This window comes from Dendrobium catenatum, unplaced genomic scaffold (assembly GCF_001605985.2).
Source record: "Dendrobium catenatum unplaced genomic scaffold, ASM160598v2 fragScaff_scaffold_465, whole genome shotgun sequence".
NCBI lineage: Eukaryota > Viridiplantae > Streptophyta > Magnoliopsida > Asparagales > Orchidaceae > Dendrobium > Dendrobium catenatum.
The window spans coordinates 509,382-521,188 of record NW_021318927.1 but is presented as its reverse complement, the minus strand read 5'-3'; the positions used below and the strand labels follow the sequence as shown (position 1 = coordinate 521,188).

The 11,807-nt window shown below is 37.6% G+C and overlaps 1 protein-coding gene across 5 annotated transcripts in view; it reads right to left on the bottom strand.

Annotated features, from left to right (window-relative positions):
- The window catches only part of LOC110103111 (DNA repair protein RadA), a 112,833-nt gene that overhangs the window by 11,385 nt on the left and 89,641 nt on the right, over positions 1-11,807 (bottom strand). For 4 of the 5 annotated variants that reach the window (XR_003700560.1, XM_020831685.2, XM_028694369.1 and 1 more), the window contains one exon: positions 11,659-11,697. The exons of the other annotated variant lie outside the window; for it this stretch is intronic. Coding sequence is in view for 3 of the 4 variants with exons in the window: in XM_020831685.2 (XP_020687344.1) it covers positions 11,659-11,697 (39 nt within the window). In the remaining variant the exon portion in view is untranslated. The remainder of the gene's footprint in view (positions 1-11,658; positions 11,698-11,807) is intronic. 5 annotated transcript variants of the gene reach the window in all.

The following is an 11,807-nucleotide window of genomic DNA, read 5'->3' as shown; positions in this document are numbered from 1 at the left end:
GGATTCAAATTTGTCCCCTTGGACAAACATTCAACCCCGGTCTACAAGGTCTCCTTGGACGAAGCAACTCATGGCTGCCGACAAGGATCCTTCTGTCAGGTTGGGTCGACTACCTCCTCTGACTAAGTAGACCAGAGACCATGATGGCCCGGGACGACGGAACCATGGGATCTTGATCGGGTCTATCATCCATTCCCCCACCATCCGCTTTAAGTACACGATGGTGAAATTTCTATTTTAAATATCAAATATGCCCAAATTTCCAAACTTCCTAATATTTCCAATTCCATATCCTATGCTGCTACTATATGCCAGGTAACACGTATTCTCTACGTATCTGATTGACGACTAGCCTTAATCAAAAGTTCTCTCTCGTGATCGGGAGGGGTAATTAACTATAGGGGCTTGCGCCTATAGGAAACCAGAACTCAGATCATAAAGTCCTCACAAAATGAGGGCGAAATCTCTGGGTAGTGTCTTATCTACAAACCCATCTGCCTTCCAAAATTTACCTTGGAACTTATTCAGTTAGAACTCCCTCGCCGGAATAAAAGAAGAGCGGGCGGAGGTCGGGGTCGAATTTTCGGAGCCCACACCTACATATAGAATTTGCATAAAAACAATACATTAGATAGACGTATATGATTGTATGACTGATCGCATCTATCCTACGATAAATATTAAATGATTGAATGTGTATGTTTATACGAGATGTCATATGGCAAAGTTAAATGATAAAGGCGGATGCTAAAGGCAAATATGGCTCCTCGGAGAAGATTGAAAATGAAAAAAATGGTCAAATTGAAAATGTACATGATCAATACAAAAATCTTGATACTTCTGTTACAGGTATATAAAGTTATGATAAGTATTATATGCATTAAAGAGTATAAAGAAAAATTAAGAAAAGAATGATAAATGAGAAAGTTATGGTCATATGAAATGATAAAGGAAAATGAGCATATAAGATGTCATACAAAATATGAATATCCAATATCTATTCATGCCATTTATAGTGTTTCTTCTTTTAAGTTACTTATGCACTGAAATATGAAAATTACATGCATAATGTTTTCTTTCAATTGCCTTATGAATTTAATAGAAATACTTGTTACATGCTGAGCATTACCTCACCCTGATTGTGAGAATATTTTTTAGAAGAACCTACTTAGCTTTGATGGCTGATAGAGCTGTTACTTACTGTCGTAGAAAATCCCAAGGAGAAAGATTCTTTATAGATATTCTATGTCATGTGATGGATTATGTATTGTGGTTTACTTGTAGTAGTTTTATGTTTATGAGTTGTTACTTTTAATGTATTAGAAATTGTTGAAATGGAAGATTAATAGCTCTTTTCTAATTGTATTCGAATAAAAATTAGAATATTTTAATATTGAAATGAAAGTTTTAATTTTTTCATACGACCGTTTGTTTCCGCCTCGTCAACTCGAGCTTATAGGTGTGGGCTCCAAAAATTCGACCTCGGCCTCCGCCCGTTTGCTTTTCTTTCGGAGGAATTTTAACTGAATTAAGTTCCGGGGTAAATTTTGCAAAGCAGACGAGTTTGTAGGTAGGACACTACCCAGAGATTTCACCCTCATTTTGCGAGGAATTTATGATCTGAGTTATGGTTTCCTATAGGCGCAAGCCCCTATAGTTAATTACCCTTCTCAGTAATGAGAAAGAACTTTCGATTAAGGCTAGTCGTCGATCAGATACATTATAACCATAGATACGTAGTATCAAGCATATAGTAGCAGCATAGGTTTGGGAGTTTAGAGTGAGTTTAGAGGGTTTATATTTAAAATTAAAAATTTCACCATCTTATGCTTAAAGCAGATGGTGGGGAGATGGATGATGGACTCGATCAAGATCCCATGGTTTCGTCATCCCGGGCCATCGTCGTCCCTAGTCTACTTAGTCAGAGGAGGTAGTCGACCCAACCTGACAGAAAGATCCTTATCAAGAGCCATGGGTTGCTACGTCCAAGGGTACCTTTTAGACCTAGGGGGAGTATTTGCTTAAGGGGCAAATTTGAATCCATCTTAGTTAACACAGAGCTTTGTGCCATATCGATATCCTATTGATTCATATCTCAAGGATTTGATACCAATAAGGAGTGTATTAGCTCTAGCAATAATTGGTATTTCATGGTGCCATTTGGCAACAAAACCACTTGGTTCAAAGGACCCCAGGTCATAATCGTTTATCATGCGGTGTCATTTGGCGGCAAAACTGTCGGTAAGAGGACCAGTACCACGTCCTTACTGGCATGAGATTATTTGAGAATGGATCCTAGTGATATTTATGACTAGGCATTAGCTCTATGTGAGCTGATGTAAACTTCAATTTGTCCACTCCGACAAACTGTTGCGGATTGTCGATGGATTTTGCTTTATGTAGTTTGATAGATTATTTCAATTTTAAATATTTTAGACTTTTGAGATTTTGGAAGGCATTTGAAAATATTTGTGAACTCCTAATGTCAAGATTTTCGTTCAACATGGCCATCATCGTTTGGGGTTATTTCAATTTGATTAAACCTTGTCGACCCTATCATTGTCGATATGAGATCGGGTTCCATAGGCTTTATGCATTTATTAGTGAATCATCATTGTTATAGACCTTAAAGACCTTTTATGAATGTATTAAGAAAAATATATTGGTCACTACAACCATATATTTGTTTGATGGTTCGAACCATGTCGACTCATATTGATTCGCATAGAATGATCAAGTTCGAACTTGAATTCAATTATTGACCCGCACAGCATCCTTAAACGCCACATGTACCCCTATAACACGCTCGCCAGGGGTCATAAGAGTGTTTGGGAGTATTTTGTAATTATTTACTGAACCTCGTCGACTCGTATCTATCTACTTAGGAGGATTGGGTTCAAATTTATTTACCAGCGCAACATCCCTAGACGTCACATGTATACCAATAACATGCTCGTCGGGGCCCATGCGGGTCTTTAGAGGCACTTTGTGATTATTTAACGAACCTTAACGACTCCTACATACCTGCTTAGGAGGATCATATTCAGATTTTTTGACCCGCGCAACATCCTTAGACATCACGTGTATGAATACATCACGCTCGCCGGGGACCATACGGGTGTTTCGGGGCATTTTATTTTTATTTACTAAACCTTGTCAAATCCTACTTATCTACTTAGGATGATTGGGTTCAAGCTTATTGACCTGCGCAGCATCCCTAAACGTCATGTGTATACCCAAGACACACTCGTTGGGGCCCATGCGGGTATTTTGTTATATTTATCCCTTTATTGTACCTATGCGTATATAAATTACGGTGCTTGTGTGGAAGCATTTTGAGATATTTCAGCTGTGAAGGTAACTGCCATTTGAATGCACACAACATTCCATTTGAGAACTTATATACGACTTATGTCCGCTAATACGAGTGTTGTGGATCTAGTGGCGTGTTGTAGCAGATTGTGGATTGAGTTGTTTGTTGCTTTATACAGGTAGACTGTCGTGCACTACTTATTTCTTTCTGCAGGTGGATTATAGTGCACTAACAAATCTCTTGCTTGGGCTCGTAGGAGCTTGGACTTGTTGAAAGTCTTTTTTATTTGCTCGAGGGTAGCACTCTGTGGCGTGGTAGGCCTCCTACGACGTGTCTTCTGTGAGGACCTGTAGTTATTTGCAATTACTACTTTCCTTATGCATTTTACTGCGGCCTTTAATCCTCGCAGTACATCCACTACTGGTGCAGGTAGGCAGGTAGATGTATTCGTTCACATATTAAAATTGACTACATGATATTGCATTTACTGAAGTCTTTCTGCATCTATCCACGTGGCATGTGGAACGTACATCTATATTCGTGGGGAATTTGTATGTATTGCAGATCTTCTAATACTGCTTGTAGAATACCAATGTGCTCACTGCATGAACATACTGGCATTTACTACATGTTGCATTAGTATGTTTGCAGTGGACTTTGTTGTTAGCGAGCAAACTGATATATTCATTTCCGTGTCATCGTTGACAGTCAGTCAAGTTATATTTGCCTCCAATCACTTCATGCACATCGATTAGCAAGTTTCCATGTTCACTGCACATTGGTCTTCTAATTTTCGTAGGAGGACGACACACATTCCTGCATGCTACTATTGGCAATTGGTTGAGCTGTGCTTACCATTGATTTATCTTTGTATGTTGATTGTCGAGTCATTTCATTCATAAACGGATTAAAGTATTTATTAGTAAACTGCATTATATATGTTCGTATGTGGCATCTATCATTTGTGGTAGACCAATGTTGTTTGCAAATTGGTTTTACAAAGAGACTGATGTGTTGGTCTGCATGTTGACTGACGTTGACTGTAGGAGGATCGCATTCCATTTTGAGTTTAATGTCTTTCTGGTAGATTAGCGTGCTTCTCAAAATTTCTTCCTTCATTGCGTTTATGTGTCATGCAAATGTTTTAGGTTGATTAGGTTTTGTTGCTCTTCATTTGTGTGCATTGAAGATTTATCCTCCATAAGCTCCCTACTTGTACGTAGCTCAGTGTTGGCTCCAGAATACTACAACGATCACTTCCTTTGTGCTTGTAGGGAATAGGATCATATGCTTTCCACGGTATTAGCACACGTGGTATGAACAACCATTATAGGCTTCTATGTCCACCATGCCCATTAGAGAGATGTTGTTAGATCTCTAAATTTGGTTCATGAACGTATCACTGCACTCTTCATGGATGAATCATTTCATACTTTTGAGAATCATGAATCATTTCATGCATTTGAGAATGACAACCCCATTTTACATTTGCAATAAGCAAATGAGATTCGACATTTCACAACTGAACTCACAGCTCTTGTTCCTTATCATTCAAGTTCCAAATTCAAGCTTCTTATGCTTATTAATATTCAATCAAATAATTCAAAATATTAATCAGCATTTGCATTTTTACTTGAGCAAGCATTTGACAATTAAAAAATCTAATTATATGCTGAAACTGTCTAAGTTTAAATTCAGAATTTTGCCATGTCATTTAAGTCCAAGTCCTTGTTAGCATATTGAATTCCAAGTTTTCTTTTGCATTTCATTCAAGTTTGGACTTAATTCATTCAAGTTCATTTTAGTTAAAGTTCATAGACTGAGTTCAAGTTCGTGACCAGGCTTAGTTCAGGCTCAAGATGAGCCTCTTCCATTCGCTCGAGTCTCCTATACTTCGAATTTCGTTCAAGTTCAAATTGAGTTTAATGTCATTTGGTCCAAGCTTAAGCTTCTAAATTTAGTTTGAGTTCAATGTGCAAGTTCAAACTTTGGTCATCAACTTGCTCATTTAAGTTCAAAGCAGGTCTCATGTTAACCCGAAATTTCGGCAACCTCCCGATGTCTCCCCCATATAAGAGAAACTACGAGAAACTGGGCCTTCCCACCACCCGCAATAAAGGCGTGTATGGTAGGTGTCCTGAGACACCGTGGCTGTGGTCTCCATTCTCATCACGCATAATAAAGGCGTGTATGGGGTCTTTGAATGTACATGTTTTAAAACACAGTTGGCTTTCCCCTCACTCGAGGGTACTTATAAGTGATCCCGCCCCGCTGTAGGCATCGCATCGAGTTCCCGTCGCATCGGGGTCTCATCCCACCATGCGCAATAAAGGCGTGTATGGGGGGTTTTCCGATGCGTCGCGAACTTTGGGGGTGAGAATCTAAGTTTTTTAGAGAATTTATACCTTCGCGGGATTCAGTGGTGCAAACACATAAAAGAAAATGCTTTTTATATTTTTTTTAAATCATAATTAATAGAGACTAATTATAGTTAAAAATATAATTAATTAATTATGATTAAAAATAATTAATTGTAATTAATTATTAATAAAATTAAATAATTAAAATAATTATAATTAATATTAATTAATTATATAAAATTACAATTAATTATAATTAACTATAATTATATAAAAAGAAGAGCAAAATTTGAGTCAAATTAGGTCTGTTTGCCAACAGGGATTTGGCTGAAGAATCTCACGAAAGGGAGAACATTACCTTCACGGCAGCAAGCTCCCGTCATTAATCCCGATCAAAATGTCGTGACTTTCAATCCGACAAGAAGGGAGAGTCGTCCAAGGTGTGAAGTCGACCGACATAAGGGGGCAGAGAGGCACTCAAAGAGAGAAAGTTACCCTCACGGCTAGCAAGCTCACATTCTTTCTTCCGATCGAAATGTTGTAACTTCCGATTGGACAAGAAGGGGACACCACCGAAGGAGCGAAGTCGAGCAAAACCAGAGGAACCGAAGAAGCAACTGGAAGGGAGAAAGTTATCGTCGCAGTGAGCGAGCTCCTATTTATTGCTTCCGATCATTATGTTGTATCTTCTGATCCGATCGAAAGGGAACGTAGTTGAAGCTATGAAGTCGAGAAGGAGCGAAATCGAAAGGAAATGAATCAAGACCGCCGAAACCCTTCCTCTCTCAGTATTTAACGATGCGATGTCATGCGAAGAAGCGACGTCGACGTGCGAGCGACGTGCGAAGGTTTGGTGAGGTGCGACGTCGTTCGCGGCCGAACATCCTGACAGGTACGTTAACACTTTTTTTTTTTTTGCTTAGGTATGTAGGTCAACAATCGGGTCGGGTTGTAACAATTTTAGCCTATTAATATCTTCTTTGTTGAGCTCTCTAAAAATTGATTGTGTTTCTAGATTGGGATGGCTTGTTGTTGTGTTAGTTTGTGATGTCCCCTTTTATTTACTTGTTTAATTCCACTCCTTGGGGGCTTTCCATGTAACTTCCAGCAGGTTTATTGTGTTTTGATTTCTTGCAATAGCTGCACCAAATGGAGTCTTTATTGTATTAAGGTTTTGAGGAAGGCTAGTAATAAAGGCACAACAGTAGAAAACAAATCTATTTTCAGAGTTGCGGCAAGTATCAAGCAACTTAGCACTCGACACTTAGATCTCCTCCTTACGAGGCCGTCTGATTCCACCTGAACAGACTCCTGTTTTGATCGGCCTAGTACAAGTGCAATCAAGACCTCTGATCCCTCTGGTTTGATCGCAATAAGGAGTGGAACGAAAAAAAAATAATTACAAAATAATGCATAATTGCACTAATATAATCCTTCCTAAATCAACCACTCAAATATGAACGAAGGAGATTAGGGTGATCTAGGTGAGCCTCACATAGATCCCCATGTTGGCCATAGGATCAAGATGGAAGGGGCAGATGGAATGGCTGGGATGGTATTTGACAGTAACTTAAAAAAAAAAAAGAGATGCATCCAAATAATGAATGGAAATTTAAATTTAAAAAACACGTGAGAATCATCTACCAAGAGGGATTACACAAACACAGTCAGTGGAAATAATGAAGCTCGAACAGGTAGAAGAAATTCGGTAGGAACCTTCCAAAAAAAACATCCAAAGAAAGCAATCTTGATGTAGAACTATGAATGCTTTAAATGATGGATATGAGAATTTGCACACTTTCAAGTAAGAGCAACAAAAGAATTAAAACATTAGCCACTTAACCAAAATTGAAAACAAGAAAGGGTGCCTTAGTTTAGGCCAAGTCAAATAATAATAGTTAGGATCACAAAACGTTAGCCACTTAATTCTCTTTGCTAGAAAAACGTTTCTCCAGTCTGAAGAGGGATGTTGGAAAAATGGTCAGCAGGTGCCACACTTGCGAACTGGCCAAGCAACGCAAACAAAATACTAGTCTCTATACCCCTCTACCTGTTCCCAGCTGTCCGTGGCAAGATGTCAGCATGTATTTCGTCTTAGGCTTGCCCAAAACTATTCGTAGGAATGATGTCATCTATGTTGTAGTTGATCGATTTTCCAAAATGGTCAATTTCCTACCCTGCTCCAAGATATATGATGCCTCCCATATCGCCAAACTGTACTTCAATGAGGTTGTCAAATTACATGGATTACCCAAAATCATTGGGTCTGACAGGGATGTCAAGTTCACCAGTTACTTTTGGAAAACTCTCTGGATGAAAATGGGCACAAAAATGCAATTATTTATAATCTTTCATCCTCAAACAGATGGTCAGACTAAAGTAGTCAATAGGAGTTTAGGTAATTTGTTAAGATCCCTAGTAGGTGAGCACATTAAGGATTGGGATTACAAACTCCCCACAGCCGAATTTGCCTACAATAACTCTGTTAACCACACCACGGATCTATGTCTTGCTGAAATCGTTTATCGGTATAAGCCTAGACAGCCTTTAGATCTCATACCCATGTCTTCTAACTATAGGATTTTTTAGTCTGCATCATCATTTGCATCACATTTGTATGAACTTCATAAAGAGATTGCACGCCGAATTGAACAAAACAATAATAATTATAAACTTCATACTGACCTTAAACGAAAATTTAAAACTTTTGAGATTGGTGACTCAGTGATGGTGCAGATTCGTCCGGAATGATTCCCGTAAGGAACAGTTAAGAAGTTACACACTAAGGGTATGGGATCATTCAAAATAATTAAGAAAATCAATGATAATGCTTATGTGGTGAATATGCCTGCAGTATTCAATATCAATACCTCTTTTAACATAGAAAATCTAGTAGCATATGAGGGCCCAGATTTTAACCCACCAAATCCACTTCAAAAGAAGCCTTGTGTGACTCCATCCTGTCAGAACCCAAGCATTGGAGATTTACAAGAGCACCTAGGACGCTTACTCGACGAAGTCGAGCTTTTTACACCCCAGGAGAATGATGAGGACTTCTAATCATATAAAGTATATCAGAGATGTGCCCGACGATCTACGACCACTAGTTTGTATTTTCCATTTTTACCCTTAAGGGTCTGGTTATATGTAAGCCCTAGGGGCAACGTTGTCTTTTAGTTCTCTTTCATTATATAAGGCTATATATAAGCAACTTATGTTTCTTTTCAAGTAATGAAGAATTATTACAGAAAATTTCTGCATTTGTGTTCCTTGGAAGAGTTTCAGAGAGTTTAGAGAGGCGAAACCTAAGAAAAGCCCAACAAAGTACCCAATAGCCACCATCGGGTGAGCTCTTGGTTTTCCTTGCTATCTTTTTTCTTTTCCTGCTCCACTTCCCCTCACCGCCGACCCAATTTCCTCCCTAACAACTGACAGGCTTTTTCCACCGTCCAACCACGGAAGCCTCTCCCATTGGGGAATTAATTCAAATTTCTTCCCTCTCCTACCAGCTGCACCTCTCTCTCCAATCCCTCATTAATCCTCCCAAATCAAGAGGATTAATTAAGGAAATATTTTACCTAGTTTCCCTCCATCCTCCACCTTTCAAATATGAACCATATTTCTCTACTTCCCTCTAAAACCTAGCCGGTCCTAACCCTAACCCTAACTCCACCAAAATCTGAACCTAAACTATCCCTACCCCCTATACCTTGGTCGACCACCCTCCCATCCCTTCTTTTTCTTGGATTCCTTGGAGAAACTTCTTTCTCGCAAAGAGAATCCTCAAAGACAGCAAAGAGCGTCATCCACAGTACTTCAACACCATATATCTTATGCATGACCGATCCTGAACACGACTCCAATTTTGTCTGCAACGAACAAGGCTTCGCTAACATCGTCCGATCACCCTTCTTCGACATCAATCAAGAGGTAGACAATTCCGTCGAGGAATACTTAGGAGTGCATCATATTCACTCTTTCGAACGCTATCGAAGAACAACTTCCCACCGTTCAGTGGCAGATCATCACCAAGCCAAGACAAGGGTGAACTCTTTCCCCCTCATTTTCCTTCATGTTCTCCTTCCATTGTGGTTGTGTATCAAGCATAAAGAATCTTGCAAAGCTCTCCGCCAAAGCTTAGTAAACATAGGGAATGAGTGATTGACTTCTATGTATCTAATCTCATTGTTAATCTAGGGATGATATTAGAAATCATATATATTTCCTTATATTGAATTTTATAATTGTTTTGCGACCCTAACTTTTATTTTGTGACTTGGCCTTAAACTAAGGCACCCCTTTCTTGTTTTCCATTTTCATTAATTGGCCAACGATTTAATTATTTTATTGCTCTTACTTGAAAGCGCATAAATTTTTATATCCATCATTTAAAGCATTCATAGTTCTACATCAAATTTTTAAAGGCATTAAAACTTTCCAAATCCACTTATAAGGAAGAGTGATAATACCACTAAGCATTAAGGGAGCATAACAATAATTGTTTGAAAGAAAATCATCATAGAGAGCAAACACTTTGGAGAGTCAATGTTTATACTCAACTTTTTATGCCCTCATCAACATAAAGAGTAAAATATAATTAACGATGTGAAGAAACCGGGCCCTTTTTAAATTTATATGCCAAAGAGAAGAAAAGGAGAATGAAGATTTCAAGCAACATAAAAAGAATGGGATGAAACTTAGCAAAAGCCAAATTATAAATCGATATATCTTTCAAAGTTTTGTTTTTGCATCATTATCCAAGAAACATTATGAAAAGAATTGAGAAGTTTTTTCTAACATCCTTAATGAAATGCGAATCATGAAAGGCTTCACACATCCAAATGTCAATTGCGTAAGTATTAATCAAAGTTTGAGTCCACTTGAATAAATTTTCAACTCCATTCTGCAAGAAAGAGAAATATTCCATGTACAGACATGTTTGACATCAAGCTCGTAAAATTTTTTTGGGCCTAAAGATGTTCTTCTAGTTAACTAAGGAGAAGCCCTTATCTTTAATATTACATTTCCATAAGAAACTTCATCAATGATCATTTTATTGATGACCAATTTGAAATCCAAAAGATAAAGTTTAGAAGAATAGAAGGTAACCTGAGTTAATCAAAACAATTTTCTCACCAATAGAAGGAGGTTCATATTTCCAGGAAGAGAACTCTCTCTTTCTTCAAATTTAATCAATAATTAAAGTCTAAAGGACTTTTTGCAATCAATTAGAACCCATAGGAAGCTCCAAATATTTAAAAGTTTTTCACGAGAACATAAAACATGAACAATATGGAATGCCCTTTATCAACATATATGCCAAGATAAATCCAAGTTTAACGGAAGTTAATTTTGAAACCAGATACTTTTGAAAAGAGGAGAAATTATATTTTTAAGAGCCAAGACAAGAGTATGATCCACATCACAAAAGAGTAGAGTATTACCAACAAATTGAATATTGTTGATCACAATGTTACTTTTACCACATGTGCTGCACTAAATCTAACTGCCCTTGGCTATAGCTACAAGCATGTTAAAAAGATAATCTCAATTGATAATAATAAGCAAGAGAGAGAAGATCCCCTTGCATGAGTGCTTTTAAGTATTTAAATTATTTATTGAGTTCTCCATCAATAACAATGAGAATTAGCATGGACTACAGCTTCCCAAATCCATTGAATAAATTTAGGAGGAAAGAATCTACCTCAATTAAAAATAAAGTTCCAATTATAACAATCAAAAGTCTTATCAAAATCCACCATTAAAAAAAAAAGATAAAAGAATATATTTGCAGTGATGGAATGAATGATCTCATGAGCTGCAATAATGAAATCAAGATTACATTTTCCTTCAACAAATGCTCCTTAGAATTTATCAATCTGATGATGAAATGTTGTTCAAATCTGGTGCCCAACTATATAGCATTCTTAAAATTTTTTTAAAAATGATGCTTTAAATAAAGAAGCATATTTTCATTATACATACATTGTCCTGAAGCTTTAGACCAGCCTGCTTCATTAGAACCTTCAAAGGCCAAAACATGGATGTTAGAAACATCTTAAGATCAATACATGTAAAATTCAACGTTTGGCATTCAGGTACTCTCCATTATTAACAGTTATAGAGAGAGAAAA